Genomic DNA, 20,334 nt, shown 5'->3' with positions numbered 1-20,334 from the left:
TCATTCTATAATTTGATGGATTTAGAAACAAAAAGGTCAAGTTAATGTCAAAGGTTTAGGAGACATTTAATTAAATGGGTCAACACGAAACGGCACATTTAGCTAAGTAGGTCGGGTTATTGTTGAGAATTCCAACACATAACTAACAAGAATCAACTTGCTTTTTTTTTTTTTTTGAAAGAAGAATCAACTCGCTTAAGGAAAAAACAAATCAATAATTTATGGATTTTATGATATATCTTTATAATGGGATTATCATTTACACTTATAACACGACAACATGATGGTCAAGATCTATCTCATTACCTTTACAATAATAAATCTAGTTATCTACCAAGCTTTAGAATTGATGGGGAACTCACCTTGTGACTTTGAAGTCACAAATTCGAACCCTACCAACTACTTTTTATTGGGAGTAAGAGAATTCCCATACTTTCTCTACTCTCAAATTTGACCTGTGAAGTTGGGTTGGCTTAATCTGTAAAAGGTGTCGATTCAGTAGGGTTATTAACTAAACACGAACTCAAAAAAAAAAAAAAAAAAAAAAAAAAAAAACACACTTTTTTGGCTTTGACATTTTTTTGCGAGTTTGGCCGTGAGATTTCATTCTAAGGTTCGGCCCAATCCAAATTTACTCACCTTTGAGTTAAGTGCAATTAAGAATTATGAATGTGACTGTGAGAGTTGACCCCAAAACTAGTGGCTAGTGTCTGGTTGTGGCTCTAGGTTGGAGTGATAGTATTTGGGGGGCATTTGCTATTGCAGCAAACAAACTACAGAATACATAGAGTATCAACTTGAGTACGCGACCTAAAAAATTATCGTGAGATAGGTTTTTTTTTTTTTTTTTTTTAATTACTCCCTCAGTCTCTTACTCTCTTATAATCTTTCCGTTTTGACCTTTTTTCACTTATAAAAAGATTTTAAATGTAATGATATGGAATAATTAAATGTTGTTAAATTAACATTAATGTGTGTGTGTGTATATATATATATATATATATATATATATATATATATATATATATATATATATATATATATATATATATATATTTAGATAAGTAAGGTTAGTTTAAATAAATTCAAATAAATTAGATTAATTTTAATAACAAAAATTAATAGAACACAATAATTACGTTGCATGTCTTTCAAAAAGAAGAAAAGCAAATGGGCAAGATTTTGGGCATAAGTGAAGTTTTAGATTGATAATAACCTAGATTTATTTTGAATTAAAAAAAAAAATCTACTGTATCATAATATGAATTGTGATTAGAAATTGAGGGTGTTACACTAGAGAGTTTAGAGTCAGCATCAATCAACAAATTAAATTTGACCCCTTTGACATTTCAAGCGACTATGAACACATATTTATGTCCATAGTGGTCACACATCCATGTTCTTAGTGGTCATGGAAAGTTATGAAAATTTTGTAAAATAAACAATTATCAAAACTCTTGGACTAAGAATAAGTCACACTAAAGAGAAGTGCCAAATCTAATTAATTTCTTTGTGAATAAAAATGGGTAAAAATGGATGTATGTTAAACAATATATTGAAAAGATGAGACAATTATTATTTAGGGTGACAATACATTATTAGTTCAATTAGGATTTGATTATACTCATTCCAGTAATATCAAGTGATAAGTTATTGAATTTATATCGAGACTAACGGTAAACTTATAAGTAATAATTGAGCATGTGTTAGGTTAGTTCTCCAAAATTGTGCTTATGTGCAATTATCCACTATCAAAGATGAATAAAATTGTGGATGTCAATTGTTTTTGTTGGTTAAAGTCTTAAAATATACTCCGTACCACCTAAACACATGAAATTAAATCTCATCAACGACCTTCATCACTTCATGTCTTGCAAATAATTTGAAATTGAGGTCTACATTATTGATTTATTGCCCGTATGACTCTTTGCGTTATTGACCTTATTAAACCATTTCTACTACCTTCATTTCATAGACTACATTATTGCCTTGATGACTCTTTGGCTCTTTGCGTTTATATCATTGTCTTTATTGCTCTCTTCACAAATAAAATTGAGGATTTTTTGTTTTAAAAAGACAGCTACGCTACTAAAGTGGGCCAAGGAAAATGACATGTACATTTGCTTCAGTAATTAGATTACCAAAATCAGATAAGATAAGGCCCAAACTACCTCACCCGTTAGATAGATATTCTCCCTCAATCCAACGCCTTACAAGTGCCCACATTAGATAGCCCATCACCCAAACATCAGAAATAAAACACCCCACCAAAAACATTTCATACCACTAAACCATACACTTCTCAGTCCTAAACTCTCAACACACCTCCCATAACCACCACCAATCCATCTAAACAACTAAATAAAATCAAACATGGCTTCGGCCTCGGCCTCCGCTGCCGCCACCTCATCTTTCATCGGGACTCGTCTTCCTGACGTGCCATCCAACTCAGGAAAGGTCACGTGCCGATTCGGGTTTGGAACCAAGAAAGTAGCCAAGAAGGCCCAGCCCAAATCAGGCTCAACATCAGACCGCCCATTATGGTACCCTGGTGCCAAGGCCCCAGAGTATTTAGATGGGACCTTAGTGGGTGATTATGGGTTCGACCCATTTGGGCTAGGAAAGCCTGCTGAGTATTTACAATATGACTATGATGGTTTGGACCAGAACTTAGCCAAGAACTTGGCTGGTGACATTATTGGGACCCGGACCGAGTCGGAGGATGTTAAGTCCACAGCTTTGCAGCCATACAGTGAGGTTTTTGGGCTTCAGAGGTTCAGGGAGTGTGAGCTGATCCATGGCAGATGGGCTATGTTGGCTACTCTTGGTGCTCTGACTGTTGAGTGGCTTACTGGTGTCACCTGGCAAGATGCTGGCAAGGTAAGTATAATATGATTTCCTGAGTTTGTATTCATTGTTCAGAGAAATGTCTTGCTTGGTTGTCTAAAATGATTTTACTATAAGGAAATTTGTAGAATGATGAAATCTAGATGTTTTAACAGGAAATCATACTAGACACATATGTACAATTTCAGATCAAAATGATGATTGTTTCAGGTTAAAGTTGCATATTAATATTGGTTCTGAAAGTTAATATAAACACTTGTTTTTAGAAAAGTTGGTTAAAAATAAATGGAAAAAAAAGAAAAAAGAAAAAAAGAAATAGGCTAATGAAACAAGTGAGAAAGATGGAGTGAAAGCTACAGTAGTTTTGTAAGAAAATTGTGGATATAATACTTTGTAAGAAATAATGAGTGGAAAGAGTTAAATAGTACAGCAAAAAAAAATTACGGAGGTAAAAGGGGTTTGCCAAAAATAAATAATCTAAGTATAAATGAGTTGAATTTTGAACACCTTAGAGTAGAAAGTGAGTTGAACTTTCAAGAATGAATAAAATACAAATACGTAGTATTAACGGGTAGTCTTTATGCCTTCTTTTTAAATTTAATTAATTTTTTTTTTACTGTAGCACTACTGGGGAAATACTTAAATTTCTCTTGACAATTACTTCTGTGATTAAATTTTATAGGTGGAGCTGATTGAAGGATCATCATACCTTGGCCAACCACTTCCCTTTTCAATGACCACATTGATCTGGATTGAGGTGTTGGTCATCGGATACATCGAGTTCCAGAGGAATTCAGAGCTTGACCCTGAAAAGAGGCTTTACCCAGGTGGAACCTTCGACCCATTGGGCTTGGCATCTGACCCGGAAAAGAAGCCGATCCTTCAGTTGGCAGAGATCAAGCATGCCAGGCTAGCTATGGTTGGTTTCCTTGGCTTTGCTGTTCAGGCTGCTGTTACCGGTAAAGGCCCGCTTAACAACTGGGCGACTCATTTGAGCGACCCGCTCCACACTACCATCTTGGACAGGTTCCTGTAGAATGACTCTGGTTGGGGATCCTATACATTAAGCATCTTTAAAGTGCCCATAATATAGGGTTCATTGTGTAGTTCAGAAGTGCCTACTGTTATCTTGTACCAGTACTGTAAAGAGTGGATTATTGGGGCTTGAAGTAGAATGAAGAATGCATTCTCTAGACAGGTTGTATGATTATTATTGGAATACTATAAATGTAGTATCAAAGATTAACTAAACAACAGAAATCAGCCAAATAAACGGGAACAAATCACTAAAACTTGTTTTCAAAAGAATCACTCAGTTCAGATAGAAGGAATAATGATTCTTTGCTTCGATGCAAAATCCTTTTTATCAATGTTACTAAAATGCAGATATTATGACACATTTTGGAAATAATTTTAACTAGAAGCACCCATTTTTGTTTACTGGAAACACCCAAAATAAGGAATATAGAATATGCTTTCCTAACATACTTCTGCAAACAATCATGACTAACAGCACAAAGAAGTTAACATGGACACAGTTGAAGAAGAGCTTTTATATCTTATAATTGGCAGTAAACAATTACAGGCAATATAATCTCATCGCCTCCACAAAAAAGGGAGGGGAAGAGATTTCAAAAGTAGCAAAAAATAAAAACAAATGTACACAAGTTATTATGCATCATGTTGTAGAAAAATTTAATTCTGTATTTTCTAACAATTTGAAAAGATCAGCTTTCCTTATGTGTTCCTGTGGTGCCCTTCTATCTCAATCACCACAAACGGGAAACATGTAAGAGGACTATACTCACAAGTCACAACAGGGAACAATTAAATGGAAGTACCAAGATGTCAGCTGCTGAAGCTCAACATTTTCATCCATTTTATTTTTCAGCGAATGCCAACTCCGAAACCAAAGCAATATGATCACTTCCCCATTTCTGATTAAAAAACCACATAAAAAAGGTATCACTATCAAATGCCTGTATAAAATTCTACCTGCAAGGCTGCAAGCAACTTCAGCAAAGTGAGACAAACACTATAAAGATAAAATTAAAAATTATTAGATCTGTTAAGCCTGTGCTATATGGAAACAGGGCAGACATACCCTACAAGCCCTGCAACTAAATTCTGGCTACTGAATGGTTCAAGCTCCTCCTCCCCCCCCCCCCCCCCCTCCCCCCGCCCCCCAACAAAAAAAAAAAAAAAAAAAAAAAAAAAGGAAAGGAAAGGAAAAGAAAAGAAAGAGACAAGCTGCCTGTTCCCCCACCCCGCCCCCCCCCCCCCCCCCCCCCCCCCAAAAAAAAAAAAAGGAAAGGAAAAGAAAAGAAAAGAAAGAGACAAGCTGCCTGTTCATGTCCACCAATCCATAATGATCTACCAAGATTCTTTTCGGGTGCATGATTGAAAAATTAGGAAGATCTTGACCTTCTATTTGTAAGGTTTATTACTTGAAGACGGAAAATGGAGGGAAAATAATGGAGAAAATCCAAATTTGAAGAGCAAACTGAGAAGACACACAAATACATGATATATCTGCACTAGACTTATTCACTGAGCAACACATTTTAAGGATAAGAATTATTATTTTCATGTGTGCTATTACTGCTATACTAAATAACTAATGTTGGTTGCTTCTCATAAAATGAAGTCACACTACTCACTACTGGTTCAAACTTGAAGCACTAACCTAGCAGATTTGCCATTTCAGAGATTGAATATCAACTATCAAGATCAATTAATATCTGCAATTTTCATAAGCATGGTAAGAGCTATTTGGAATCAAATTGATCATATCCATCAATTAAGTGTCTGTTCTTTTCATCTGAAATCCACTATATTGAACAAATTGGAATCAACTGGCACAAACAAGAACTAATCATAGTTTTGAATGGAATTTGGGTAGCCCACATTGAAACATATCAGTACTTACTAGCAGCCTTATCTGACCTTTATTTTTTTGGAATAATATCATTTTAAGGTGAAAAGAACAGTACAAAATGAATATTGATAGAAATTTACCTTTGTTGGGAATCCCCCACTACGTTGCATTACATCTTTTCGAATTGGAGCAAGAGCTTTAGCGGTGTAAAGACCTTCAGATCGCCTGTATGCCACAGAAGCAAAATATCACTTGTACAGATTTAAATCTGTGAGCTGAAAATTGTGTTCGGAACAAGACGCAGCTCAAAAGGTGAGCGAATACTATCACACAATTCTTAGCAAGTCATTAATCAAACAATAGGACAAGCAAAGGAGCAGAAGTACAGCTCACCATATGTAATCAACAGTTCCCAGAAAACAAGTGTTATAACTAGTTACCAGTGGCTCCCCATTAGAGTCTCTTGTCCCAGAAGAATCCTAGAAAACCCAAACAGAGATCATTAAAAGGTGACCTCAGACAATATCATTAATACAGAGAACACAATAAGAGCAATTGTAGCAGCAGCTTAGTATGAATCTTAAACTTCTCAGGGTCTGGAGAGGGTAAGACATGTTCAAACAAACACTAAATCAATCAGCCAATTATCAGGGTAAAAATTTCATGATTTTGGTTTAAAACGAAGGGTCAAAGAGCTACCTATGTCCGAATTCAAACAAACACTAAATCAATCAGCCACTTATCAGGGTAAAAATTTCATGATTTTGGTTTAAAACGAAGGGTCAAAGAGCTACCTATGTCCGAATGTTGAGAATCTGACACGAGTAGAGGTAGAAGAGTCCAAGTAACATAGAGTCAAGAGCATTAGGAGACTACATTTACGAGGTTAATATAATATTGCACAAAAGATATTTTATGTGCGAAAAATTTGGAATCCATTGAAAGCATAGAAAGAACATTATATATAGGTTTCTTATCAACCAAGGAAACAAGAAAATGAAGTGTTTAGTCAGCAGCATCACTTCATCAAGTGGAAGAAACAGACTCACTATACCATAGGTAGACTATCTTGACAAAAATATTTATCAACCAGTTCATAACTACCGTATAAGCCCAAGCTAGGACACATAAATTATTCCTGCCCATGGAACAACATGAAAGCAATCACATATACCACACCTTTTCCAGATCATGTCACATGTTCTTGTATTATAAATAAAGCCAAAAGCCTAAAATAAAACCTACCACCACTTCTGTGTACACGCTCCTGAGCTTTAAAGGGTGCTCAAGAATACGGCTGTTGGCATCCCCAGTAGCAGTAGCTATTTCCATTGTGGTCCACAGAGATGGATCATAATATGGTATATTCATATCAACTGTTTCAACCTCAGGGGCCAAATCACCTAAAATAGTAAAAACAGGTTATCAGAAGCTACCTTAAGTTAAAATTAACAATTAGTCTTCCACGAAGGAATTTACAATCTTACCAACACTTGATTGTTCCCCATCACCACCGTTGCTAAAATCAGACAAAGATTCCTCAAGATCTTTATGTAAATCTTCACCCTCAGAAATTTCACTAATCTCATCAAGTGATAGCTCATTAACCTTTTCAGTTATATCAAGGTTTGAAGCTGAAGGTTCATCTGATTGAGAAACGTTTGAGCTATAGTTGTTTCTAGTCTCTTTTTCCACAACATTCTTGTCAGAATTACCAGCAACAGAGGAAAATCTATCAGTATTGCCCATTAAGCTAAAGTCTTCAGAAATTGGAACTTCTTTAATTTCCTGCTCATTCAGTGGCAAACCAGAGAAAACAACATTTTCAGTTGAAAGCACTGAAGTAGAATCAGGACCTTTAAGAGTCTCATTGAGTAACTGATCAGCATTTTCATCTGAGCTTATATCAGTGTTTTTATCAAATGAGTTTGCGGGTACATTTTGCAAAGAATCAGCAGGAGGAGGTTGCTGCAGGCTAGCAGGTGTTTGAAGTTTGTTAGATAAGCTTTCAAATCCGTTCTTATTTTCAAGGGAATTACTCTGTTTTCCGTCAATACTCTTGTTCTCAACAGTTGCTGGACTAGCGACATTACCAGCCGGCTGTTCCCTAAGAAAATGGAAAAACATACAAATCTATTACCAAAGAATAGAGTGCAAAATTGATTCAGCAGAATTTGAGGAGAGAAAAAAATAACCTAGGATAAGAACCATATTGTCTGGGAGGGGGACTAATTACAGCAGAGGCTTGTCCTGAAACCTTGTCTCTGTCCACTTCTGATATATCTAGCTGCCAAATCACAGATTTGATAGCTTAACAGACATTTATAGAGGGATGCTAGTCATTCCAAAGAATAAAAAGGTCCCAACTTTACCTTCTGCTGAGATATGAAGTTGTACAAGGGACTCTGTCAAAAGGAAGACACTTAGTTTTATTGATAAGTGCCCCAATTTAACTTGAGAACGGAGAAAGATAAGCTGTATACCATTGGAGTGCAATTGAAATCACCACATAAGACCACAGGAGCATCATCCCACGTCTTCGATACCGCTTGAGCCCTTTCAATAAGTATCCTCACCTACATACAACAACAAAAAGACTCCAATTAGCAAGGCAGCAAGGACAAGGACATTCTCCGTTTACATACACAATGGAGCGAGAAAGACCTGGTCCTTTTCACACACACACACACACACGTGCCATAAACAAACAAATTTAGATAGCCATCAAGGAAACAGAGATGCATAGTTGAACACTTGTGCAATGAGATTAGCTTGTCATGAACGATTCCAATCAAGTAAGATAACAAGCAGAAGGAAGTACACACTATATATTTTAATTGGCCCTTTCTTTCTTTATTGTTTTTTATTCCCTATTTATAGTAGCAAAAGGGTGAAGAGGAAGCAAATCAGTTTTCTATACATCTACTACACAAGTAATATATATGCCGACATAAATTGCAATAATGCCTTCACCAAAACTCTTCATACTCATACAAAATTTTGTTGCACAAAGGACCTTTAAGGGTGAACTATCAACTAATTCCTGATACCTGTCCAAGCTTGATTTCTCCTCTTCTTGGATTGTAAAGCACGTGAATGTTACAAATGACGACTCTATTAGGGGATTCTGAGCTGCAGTGGTAAAATAAGATTTCATTTTTTAGAGAGCAAAGTAGCAACAAAGCATATTAATAATCGATAGCCAAGAAAAGAAAAAGGAAAGTAAATGTTACGAAAGACCCCTATTAGTTTTTCATGTAGATATACACCTCCAATAATTCACAACTAAATGTTTTGACATGATAACATAGCTAGTTACTATGCCTATCTTACAAAAGCTCAGTAAATAGAAAGATTAAAAAATTAAGGAAAACCTGATTCTAGTAATCCAACCTTTTGTCGGTTAAATGAAAATAATCTTACCTTTCAATAATAATCTAACCTTTAAGGGGTATTATCTTACAAAAAACCTTACCGGTAAAGTACCAATTGTAGGAGATCATTTATACACGTGTCACTTCTGATTGGTTTAAATTTTTTAATAATTAATTTTAAGATTTTTAATTTTTTAATTCTAAAAATTAAAATTAACAAAAAATAACAGCAGAAAACGAATGATATTTTAAACAAGCATTACCTTGTTGATGATGCCATCTGAGTTCCATTCTGATTTGGACTTAATGACTGTAAAATAAATGAAAAGATTATTTAAAAACGCATTTTAACATGGGCATGCTGAACAAAATATTAAGGTTGACACTTCTTTTTTCCCTACATAACTTCGGAGAAGGAAGAAAGATTCAAGATCAGCAGCATACCTCTAGAACACAAATTTGAGCAACATTATCCCGCATTCCATGTTTATTATACTCAATGCACTCTTCATACATCAACCTGAACCTAAACCCATGAATTTCGAACAAATGTCACAAGATATCCCACTCAAAGACACATTTCTCTTGGCCAGAAACGCACGACATCAACATGAACAGCAAAAAATGTAGCAAATGGCATCATCACTTACAAGTTAAAGCATTAGGCTTTTAAAGACTCCTTACCTTGTAGTTCGCCAAAAAATAGCACACCCATCAATTGGATCACCAGTTCGCATCTGGTATATTTGGCAAATAATTAGGCCTCATCAGCATTTTCAACATACATCTGCATCAAACTTCAACCATTCCATGGAATTATACAAACAACAGTATTCAAGCCCCAGGGATCTACTTAAGCATAAAGAATAGCTTGACCCTTTGGAAACTAAGAATTAACACCGGCTCAAATCCGTACACAAGTGCTTAATATATGTAACTTAAAGTCTTAAACTTCTCCATGAACAGCAGCATAGGCACATCAATTGAAAGCAACATATTAGTTTCAGAAGCTTAGAAACTCAATAATGGACTAAATAGTTTATCCTCCTTGCCTCCTATAGTGCTTTAACACCATAAAAGGTAGCACAAAATCAAAAGGCAACATGCAGCAGAAGTTAATGCTCACCATTATTTTCCTAGAATAGTAAAAACCTAAGGAGCTAAGAATTATGATGTCAACGTGTGTAATAGAAGTGCAGAGGAAAGTACAACATATTCTCTCTCTTAATTATTAGCCTATTCAAACAAATGATTTTTTTTTTCCCCAACCTTTCAAGTGAAGAATAAAACTGCGTATCGAAACAACAAGGTATTTATTACCAGAAAATATCTCTCTTTCTTAATGATGATAAACTCAAAGAGAAAGCAAAAACAGCAATCAATAATCCATAAATCAATAATGATGTGCTTATGTTAACCACAACCTTCCAAATTCCGCTGTACCCATGACGCCCCAAGTCCTCCTCCAAGTCATGAAATTTGTCAACTTCCTGAAAATGGATCATAACTTCTCAGTCTCAAAGTTGAAAGCAATATGAATAACAGTTATTAGGACTGCTGTATGGTGGTAGCTAGGAACAACAAAGTATCACATACCTAACATGGGGAAAAAAAAAAAAGAAGGTATTTTTATAGAGTAAAACTAGCTATTGCATAAGGAAGCAAATTGACCAATAAGCCATGACACATGAAAAATAATAATATTAGACAGAATGAAACAAAGGGTAGATAATAAACAGCAGCAGAAAACAAAGATAGTACAAAGCAGTAGTATAAAGAGCAATGACAAACAGGAAGAAAAGTTTAAGCAGCTCAAATACAAACATGCGAATCAATTAAAAAAGGAAGCTCCTGTTGATCATAAAACACAATAGCTATAGCTTAGTAAATACAGAAGGGAAGGGACCTGAAAGCACATAATGTCAGGTGACCACAACTGAAGCTCAAAAAGTATCTTGCCCTTCCGCCACTCCCAATTCATAAAATAGCGTCGGATGTGAAAGTACAGCTTTCGATGGCTATTAGCAAGGTAATCAGCAAGTATATTATACGAGAGAACAACAAACCGTTCTGCAAAAACATAAATAAATTTAGGTCGGCTGTACTAACATTGATTCACAAACCATGCTGATGTTTCTAAGTCTTTTACAAGAAGCCCAAAGAACATAATGGCAATAAATACAAACTTTAATTACTTAATGAATATGCTAAAATGGAAAAGAAGGCTGTCAATAACAAACTTCAACATCGAACTTCCAGAGAATGTTTTGTAAACATATCAAAGGTAGCCGAAGATCAGTATACGCAAAAAGTAGCGAGAAACAAGAAATGTGCAACCACTCTACTCATTTAGCTCTTCAAACATTTTCTAATCAATTATGCTCTACTCCAGACGCCCACTCAATTAGTTTGCACAATTTATTAATTTATTCCAATGTTACACATTTGAAAGTTTTTCCCACTAGTAAAAATTGGTTTATCTAACTCGGGAACTAAGCAATACCACAATATTCTTATTTAACTCCCAAAATAATGACAATAAAGAAAATTAAAAGGAACATAGGTGTACATAAAGCATTGGTACATATGAAATGAAAAATGTTGCAAATAAAAGAAACCAACGAAGTACTTTCTAGGCAAAGCTTACAACTTCAAGCGCAATTCCCTTGTTCTTTCCCTCAACCAACACAAGGTGCCCTCGATACACCGAGTGTAACATGCAGATGCTACACCCCACACTCAATCGCTCACTACTTTGTTAATTGGGAATTTAGGAGAATGTAAGCAATCCAAACGAGTAAATGTGCAAAACATTAACCTCGGTCATATAGTACGCCCACATGTATAATCAACATTAACCTTGTACCAATACGCCATGTATAATCAAAATTGCTCCCCTCTTGTACCTTTTTTCTCTGTTATGGTTCTAATAATTATTACTGCCTCTGTTTCATATTAGTGGCAACTTTAGGGTATTAAATGTGACGTGTAAAATATTTCAAAGTTACAACTCATATGAAAGGAAGGTAGTAACAGTAATCTTTTGATTCAAACTCAAACAAAGCATTACCAAACCTTTAATTTTAAAATTTAATTAATAAAGAATTTAGCTTTGCAAACTTTTTTTTTACAAAATTCATAAATTCCCGCCATTCATTTCATCACAATTACCCTAATTACAAAAAAAGATGAACTACTAGTAATAACAATTAATATATATAAAAAAAAGTGAAATTACCAGAATTAGGAGGGGGAGGAACCTTTGCCAGCTCCCAAACCCGATGATCATCCGGCTTCGGCCGCTGAACCCTAGCTCCCGATTGCTGATTATGCGGCCGATTAAACGACGGCGTTCTACCTCTATAGTTACCACCACCACCACGATTATTCGACGAAGAATTATAATCATAATAACAATTATTATAATTATTGCGATTGTAATTGTGATTGAAGCTATTAATTGAGCGAAAATCAGCACTTCGCTGAAAAGACGAGTTCGAGTCACGAACAGATTGAACATTAGCGTCGCCGGAGACGGCGGTCGGGTGGTCGGAAAAGTACCGGCGACCACGACCTCGACCACGACCTTGTCCTTGACTTCGGCCTCCTCTGAACTGCAATGGAGGAGAGAGAAAGTGAGATGGTGAAGAAGATGAGAGAGAAAGAGAGAGGAGAGAGGAGAGAGAGTGTTTTACCGGAGGTCGGATGGTGGCGGACATGGCGGCGGCGGTAGAGGTGGAGGTGAGTGGAGTGTCGACGATGGCGGTGGCGATACGGTGGAGAGAGAATGAAGAGGATTGTCGCATTTTATATCGTTGGTTAACTATATGAGATTTTTAATAGTTCATGCACTTATATTGTATAGTTTCAAGTTTCAACTCTTTCAAGTCATTTTACTCTCTTTCCAATTTATTTTAGGATTTTACCATCTCTAATCTTGGATTTATACATCTAATTAGAAAATTTTATTTTTCAATTTATGGAGTAAAAGATTTGTAGATGGTACATTGGTACATATACATAATTTTTTTTTTTTTTTTTTAATATGCAGATTTGCGATTAGATTATACACTCGAGAGCATGATGCGCATTATACTCCGAAAGAGGTGGTGGAGATGCTAATTCTTTAATTTGTTAATAATTATGTGTTTCTTTGATTTGAATTGGATGTAATTTTGAGTGTAGGATATGCATCATGCACTCGCATGTACGATCTAATTTGCGTATGTTGTAAATTTGATCACTGAATATTTATTGTTAGCGATTAAAGCATTGCCTTATATGAGTACTTCGTATGAAATATGATAGTATTTGCCAATACTTGCCTTGGCCATAAACATGGTAAGGTCAGGTATACTGTATACATAGCTCTAAAGAGAGGTGAAATGTAAGTGTTAAAAGTCATAACCATATTCTAGTGTCTATATCTCCTATAGTCCTAATGCTACTACTTCATTTACAAGACAATGTTTCAACTCTCAACGCATTACTCCGTGCTTCCGACCGTGTTTTGAAAACCATGTCTTCAGGAATCAGGACTCTTCACCATGGCATCACTTTTACAAACTTAGGCTTTCTCTAGTATTCCATGCATCAACTATCTTCATAAAATAAATGAATTCTGTCAAATGCATTTCTAATCTTTTAACTATCATCGCCTCATCAAATGCATCAACAACTACGTAAAAGGTAGCATGTAAAAAGGCCTGTTGCACTCATAATTTCTGAGGGCTTCCACAATAAACCAACTTACAACTTCATTTTAAGACTAAACAGAACAGGAGCTTGATTTCAAAGCTCAAAAACAGAACAAAAGCTGAAGAGCTTAATTTTGAAGCTCGAAAAGACTTTCAAGGCAAGCCTCTAATAACGGCTTAGTATTGAATTTAAAGAATCTACTTATTTAGCCTTCGGAATCCTTGACATGTAAATCAAACTCTTCATCTGATTTGCTTCCATATTTATCCTTAATTAAGCACATGAGCAAATATATATACATACAAGAGGAATATGATACTATTGCTTTATTCACAAGAGTAACAATTTACAAGTATAATTAAGCAGAACAAGTAAAACAGTTTGGACCTTTATATGTACAAAAATACAAATTCTGAAGGTGAGACAACACTTTAATACCATGCTTTGTTAAGAGTTGACAAGAAGTAATCACTCTGCAGCAATTACTTTCCACCATATGTCTCGAGCTCTCGACTCTCTCAAGAGGGTTGTTCAATAAGCCATACCACCGGAGAAGCTGTCTCCGTCATGATGTAGACTCTCAGTGAGCCAGTAACCATCCCAGGAACCACCAAGCCTCTGCTTATCAAAATAGTTCTATCAAAAATGTGCAAAATAGGACTCAATAAAAGAAAACTCAGTAATTGACATGACTGAAAGACTAAGATATAAAGTAACAAATTCATGTCTGACACTTTACAGAGATACCAACCAAACTAATCCATGCAGATCATTGCAAGTCAGGAATCCAGCCTAATAACAGGTCTAAGAATTATACGCCATTTTTACAATACAGTTGCACAGTGGTTATTTAACTCCTTGATTAAAACTCACCAATCTAGCTTGTCATTGTGACAATTTCCTACTGGAGTCGGGAGACTCTCCCTCAGATGAATAGAAAATTAACAAAATAAATATTAAATATTAAGCAAAGGCACATAACATATACAAATAATCATCTTCTGTCTGAGGGCCTGAGGAGTACATGCGGAAAGCTAGCAAACAGCATCACCCCTAGAAAGGAACTACATTTCCTATCATTGTACGGAGTATTACGTATTGTATTTTATGTCATTTATGTCAGAGGGTGATCAGAGGTCGAATTCTTCAAATCTGACCTGTTTTGGTTATGATTTAAAGAGAAAATCAAAGATTAAGTATCCCTCCATTTCATTCCCTTTATATACAATTGAGGATTGGATGATGCAGAAAGCTAGAAATATGAATTAAGAGAACAGATATCACATAAGAAATGAGAAACATCAAACCTGCACCATGGTAAATTCAAATATCTCTTCTTCAGCTGGACGTGCTCCCTGCACCCAAACTCGTTGCTTGAAGCGATTCTGTGCCACAATAAAACCAATGAAGTTTATAAGCTATAACAACATTAAAATACAGGATCAGACTTTCAAATAGCAAATATCCCTCGTTGAATAGAGCAAAAATAACCAAGAAGCAATTCTTGGTATATAATGGATTTTCCAAGGTTACCTCCTTAACCAATAAGCTGCTCAATATTTTCCTTTCCTTGTGGCCAAGCAACACTCGGTAGCTAGAATGATGAAAAATTCGCCTGAAGCGTTCAAACTGCAGGAGACACAGAAAAGTCAAATGCATATTATTCTGCAAATGTGCAACATTAAAAAAATAATGAACTTAAGCTTGGATGACGAGTTGTTCAGGGAATTTACAGACCTGCCCTAAATCAAAGTGTGGTCCGAAATAAGTAGATCTTTCAAAAGGATCAAATCCAGCAAACTGTAGATAGCAAAGAAAAATAAATGTCACAAAATAAGAAGGATAGCACACTGAAAAGGTGAAACCCATCAGTACGGAAATTTTACCCTATACATAACCTCAATCCCATAATCTTGACGAGGTTGATCATTGTACTTCAGGGCATCTAGCTGCTGACTAACAGCTTCCTCTGCACTAAACTACATGGAATATTAAAATAGATTTTATAACGAATAAGAGAAAGACAACAAACTCTGCAGAATTTTATTACATGTAGAGTTGGACCGAAAGGTTTCTTCTTGCGAGCTTCAAGCCTACACAAGCATGATTTCAGTGAAAGAAGTTAATAAGCAGGTCTAGCCTCAGGCTGATACAAATTTTTTAAAAAAATGAGGTAATATTCAATCAAAAATTTCAGTAAAAAAAAAAAAATCCATTAGTCTCAAGACTCAAGCCGTGACCATCATCATGAACACTTTCCAAGTTTCCAAAATACAAGTCCTTATTTAACCGATGCAAGTGAAAGAATGACTGGACCAAAAACAAGTTGCAAGTCACCAATGCAAAATGGAATTTTTGACATTAGCAAGGAATGATACAGTTACCAAAATACAAAAGGGGTTTGCTTTCTATTCTTCATTGTCCCTGAAAATCGTTGAGAGTTACAAACACCTTGTGATTGTGGAGCCTTTAATTCACTCTGGATACATGATCTGAAATCAAATTGGCGACCTTTTTGGCTCTACAACAATCATTGGATTCACTCATATAAGCTAATGAAGTGGCCAAAGAGGATAAACACTCTTTGGAAAGTCAAGAAATTGTTAAGGCATAAGGGTAGTATAAAACTCGGAGGGGTTAAGCAAAGCTAGTTTTTTACGAATTTGATATTTTCTTTTGAAGTTTTTGGAGGTCTCAGTTCAAGACTGATAGGGCACCTTTACCAAGAGGGGTCATTAGTAGTAGTAATCAAGGGTTGGCTAGAAATTCACAGATTTTCTTGTATACAATGAATTGATCTTGACCATTTAGTTGTTATCTAAGGCCAATAGTAGAAGTTATCAAGGGTTTTTAACTTATGCACTATTGCTTCCTTATGTAAGGAGCTCTTCTAGATTATATTATGGAACTTTGGATGGATTATGAGTATATGAGATTTTTTCTCCATTTGCATCTTTGTGAGCACTCTATGGCAAACCTTAATCTTTGTTATTGAGATGACTAAATGAGTGATATAAAACATTATATTCTTCAACCTTTGTGATTGTAGGAAAAAAATTAACTAGTTTGCTTGTTAATTCCTTGTTTTTTACTCAAAACATAAAAATCCAAAAATAGCTTCTTGGAAATTGAGAGAATTATGATGTATTGAATGTTTGGGGTGATGATTACAGATCAATCTATGCTTAATTTATACAGAGGTTTGTAATACAAAGTCTAGGAGAGGTGGGTTCAGAGATCACTAAAGAAGTATAGAAAATTATTGCTCAAGAGAATTATAGCACATAAGTTAGGGGTTTTCCTTTAAGGGTGCATACATTTGAATCACTCCCTTACACAGCTTAGAGTGGGAGCCTCTTTAGAGACTTTAGGGTAATGTTATACCCAATTACCCATTAGCATGAAAATGAAAACCCGACCTGCAATGACACTATTTTTTTTTATATGCAAATATACCTAATAATAGCCTATTTGACTCCGACTACTACAGATTCAAGCTGCGTCCCCAAGTCTCAAACTTGACCTTGGTGAAGCTAGAACAACTCCTTACTATCTGATTCAAACAATTGTTGTTAGTCCATCCTAAGCACTAGGAAGGTCCAAATATGTCATTTTGTTCGGTTAAAACAATGATGGACACATTACGAGCCACAATAAGCACAAACGTATGTGGGTTACCAGCTAAACTAGCTTACACGTCCAAAAGAGTACACCTTTAATTAATTATAAAGTAATCAAAGTATACATAATCAAAATTAAATCAAATTGAAGAATCAGCTAAACAACTTAAAACTCAACATTTCCATATATATTAGAATCATTTTTGTACCAAAACTACCCTATATAAGCTTTCTCGAGTAGGGCAATGATGTAAACGAAATTCATACATAACTATGTTTCGGGTACTACCCAAAGACGTTACCAACTAAGCTAGCGAATATCCACACGAATCAAATCATTAATCACTAGATAACAGTTGTAATAATAACAAATTACATAAAGTAAATATATTAAATAAATGAATTAAGATTAATATTACCAATCAGCAGAGAGAAAATCAGGGATATCAGCAGAAGCTCTGAAACGGGAAGAAGTCCTCCTTTGTTGCAGTTGTCCATTAAAGGATTTGGAAAAGAGTGTCAGAGATTGAGGACTTGCTAAAGATGAACTAAACGACATCGTTTTTCTTCTTCTTCTTCACTGAATTTGATTATCTTTTCCTGGGTTTTCTGGGTTTAAGATTATGGGAAAATTTTTTGATCAAATTATATGAAAATTGTTGAATGGTTTGTATTTGTAATACTGGGTTTTGGTCCTTTGTGGGATACTTTTGATGTTAAGACCGTTGGATCAAGATGGTTGGATGAGCATCCGACGTGGCAATAGTCGTATTAGAGTGTTGTTTTAGATACGTGAATAGAATAAGTATTGATTAGTGGCAAATTTGCCCATGATAAGAGTCATAAGACTCCAACAAAAAGAGGAGAGGGCAAATCTACGATGTCAATTTGGGTGGTTGGGTTGAGTCGAGCACAATTTAATCTAGTCTGGATAGGTCCAGTACTCGTTGAGATCTAGTTCATGTCAAGATCTTTTTGAGTTTAGGTAATATTTAGGTTGGTTTAATTTGAGTTTGGATTGAGCCAGTTTGAGTTTCCTACTGTAACAAATTTGTATTATGTTACTGTACAAAGTATTATAAGTCTAGGTCAAGTGGTCCTTATTAAGAGAGACTAAACTCATTATAATCTTAAAATGTTTAGAAAAAAAAATACTCTATGTTATGAGTTTTGTGAATAGTCAATTTGAATGCCCAAGGACCCCAAGGCATGATTCACAATAGAATTACAAGTTAATGTACAGGCAATGTTTTTCCTAAGCCTAGTAATCTATATGTTGAAATATATGACTTGTGTAAGGCTAGTAATAGAAGTGTGCTTTAACTATAAATACTCGGTGAAATACAATTGCAAAATTACCATTCTTCATTTATCCGTATTTGCAACTATATTACAGATAGTGAAAACCTTTTTTCTTTTAAAGAAATAGTGAAAACTTCTACGCTCTTTCTCTTTATATATTTTGCAACACATCCTATAAAAAGTCAGACGAAAGGTTTAAAAAATAGTTTGACCAAGGCCCTCAAGAGTCAAGAGTTCCTGATGTTCATCTATTTGTTGGTTTTCTAAAGTCCAAAGACTTATTGTTTTGACAAGTAAAAAGCAAGCTGAAGACCCAAGACTAAGTCATGATATAGAAGTTTTTGATCCATGACTAAGTCATAGTAATACAGAAGTTTCTTCCTCAGCTTCAGTTATCAATTAATCTACTTTAAGGTCTTTAACTTCACCAAATGAAATCAAGATATTCTATATATAACCTCTCAATTTAACTCCTAAAACTTGCTTCAGTAACTCGAAATTACAAAGAAATGGCCAACTCTAATGTCACACACAGGCAAGTCTCAACCTTAGGCTCAGCACCCACCAAAGAAACAGATGGTCATGAACCGAAAAGCTCAAGTTCGAAGCCAATATTCAACATTAACATCAGCATCTCTTTCTCATCTGCCTTCAACATACCCTCAACTCCGGAAGCAGCTGCTGCTAGAATCCTAAGAAACTTGGGCACTTTCCTACCATTCTATGTTATTTTCATAGGGGTTGTCCTGTTAATCACCCTTATTCCACAGCGAAAATTCTCATTGTTTCTCTTGCTTGTAAACACAAACTTCACTGTCCTGTACTTGTTACTGTTGCGCGCGTTTCCTAGCTCACTGTTGCTCCATAAATGGATCGACAAGCGACTTATATTTGCTGCACTTGCAGTAGCCACCATAGTTGAGATGATTGTCACTGATGCTGGCCTTCATCTTTTTTTTACGCTTGTTGGTACCATCCCTGTCATACTTATTCATGCTGTTTTGCAAGCTACTGAAGGGTATTCTGTCATTGAGGATCAAGTAACAGGAGCTAATGATTATATTGCTGAGACTGTGTGAGTATAATCTTGTTGGCTTGGGTGAATGAATTGCTGAATAAAGCTGTGTATTAAGTTGTATGACTATGTAATTGTATTGATATATTGAATGAATATGAATGTTCATACCAATTCAAGGTTTTTCATCATCATCGACTCATCGTTAACAACAATCAACCATACAAATCCGGGTAAAGTCAAACTTAGAATTACAACCCTGTATTGGTATCAGAATGCAGAATTACCTGCCAATAAAAACCATGAACTGTAAGAGCTATAGGAGCAAGCTGAAATCCGACAAGAATAGAAAATCGTTTTGAATGTTTAAACTACTCGAGGACTTTTCCTAAGAGATTCTTGGGTAAGCAAGCTTTCTAGGAAGGCTCCCTTGGTCTAAGCTCGAGAGACATACCCATGTAATAAACTCACCACAAGCACTACAATGTTAAATACAATGAAAAGCGAAGGTAGTCGCCTTCCTGCAAATCTGCAATCCTTGTGTCAATTCTATTACGTAGTACTAATGTACTATTTGTTGTTGTCAGAGTCTTACAAAAC

The 20,334-nt window shown here is 35.4% G+C and overlaps 3 protein-coding genes across 6 annotated transcripts; 1 reads left to right on the top strand and 2 right to left on the bottom strand.

Moving 5' to 3' along the window:
* The first annotated feature begins 2,277 nt into the window (after positions 1-2,277).
* Positions 2,278-4,040, top strand: LOC145641564 (chlorophyll a-b binding protein CP29.2, chloroplastic-like). The gene is made up of 2 exons (XM_081692409.1): positions 2,278-2,880; positions 3,530-4,040. Exons 1-2 carry the CDS (start codon positions 2,374-2,376, stop codon positions 3,881-3,883), a joined length of 861 nt encoding a protein of 286 aa, XP_081548535.1. The 5' UTR covers positions 2,278-2,373; the 3' UTR covers positions 3,884-4,040.
* Positions 4,041-4,378: 338 nt separating this feature from the next.
* On the bottom strand, positions 4,379-13,040 carry LOC145641563 (carbon catabolite repressor protein 4 homolog 6-like). The gene is made up of 16 exons (XM_081692407.1): positions 12,795-13,040; positions 12,338-12,713; positions 11,006-11,169; positions 10,524-10,589; positions 9,784-9,836; positions 9,544-9,625; positions 9,363-9,409; positions 8,776-8,857; positions 8,209-8,301; positions 8,098-8,130; positions 7,921-8,012; positions 7,213-7,832; positions 6,971-7,128; positions 6,119-6,204; positions 5,866-5,950; positions 4,379-4,784 (listed from the first exon to the last, which is right to left on the bottom strand). Exons 1-16 carry the CDS (start codon positions 12,903-12,905, stop codon positions 4,728-4,730), a joined length of 2,205 nt encoding a protein of 734 aa, XP_081548533.1. The 5' UTR covers positions 12,906-13,040; the 3' UTR covers positions 4,379-4,727.
* A 1,053-nt stretch (positions 13,041-14,093) lies between these two features.
* On the bottom strand, positions 14,094-18,092 carry LOC145641565 (uncharacterized). 4 transcript variants are annotated; one of them, XM_081692411.1, is made up of 7 exons: positions 17,837-18,092; positions 15,848-15,890; positions 15,696-15,776; positions 15,535-15,597; positions 15,331-15,426; positions 15,105-15,182; positions 14,094-14,415 (listed from the first exon to the last, which is right to left on the bottom strand). In XM_081692411.1, the coding sequence occupies exons 1-7, from the start codon at positions 17,974-17,976 to the stop codon at positions 14,329-14,331; spliced, it is 588 nt and encodes a 195-aa protein (XP_081548537.1). In that variant the 5' UTR covers positions 17,977-18,092; the 3' UTR covers positions 14,094-14,328. The 4 variants fall into 4 exon arrangements, with proteins under 4 accessions (XP_081548537.1, XP_081548536.1, XP_081548539.1 ...); XM_081692410.1 differs by having other exon boundaries at positions 15,684-15,776; positions 17,837-18,087; XM_081692413.1 differs by having other exon boundaries at positions 15,696-15,771; positions 17,837-18,080.
* Between the last annotated feature and the right edge of the window lie 2,242 nt (positions 18,093-20,334).

This window comes from Chenopodium album, chromosome 8 (assembly GCF_948465745.1).
Source record: "Chenopodium album chromosome 8, dcCheAlbu1.1, whole genome shotgun sequence".
NCBI lineage: Eukaryota > Viridiplantae > Streptophyta > Magnoliopsida > Caryophyllales > Amaranthaceae > Chenopodium > Chenopodium album.
The sequence above is the reverse complement of the archived record's forward strand: the minus strand, read 5'-3'. Positions and strand labels throughout refer to the sequence as shown.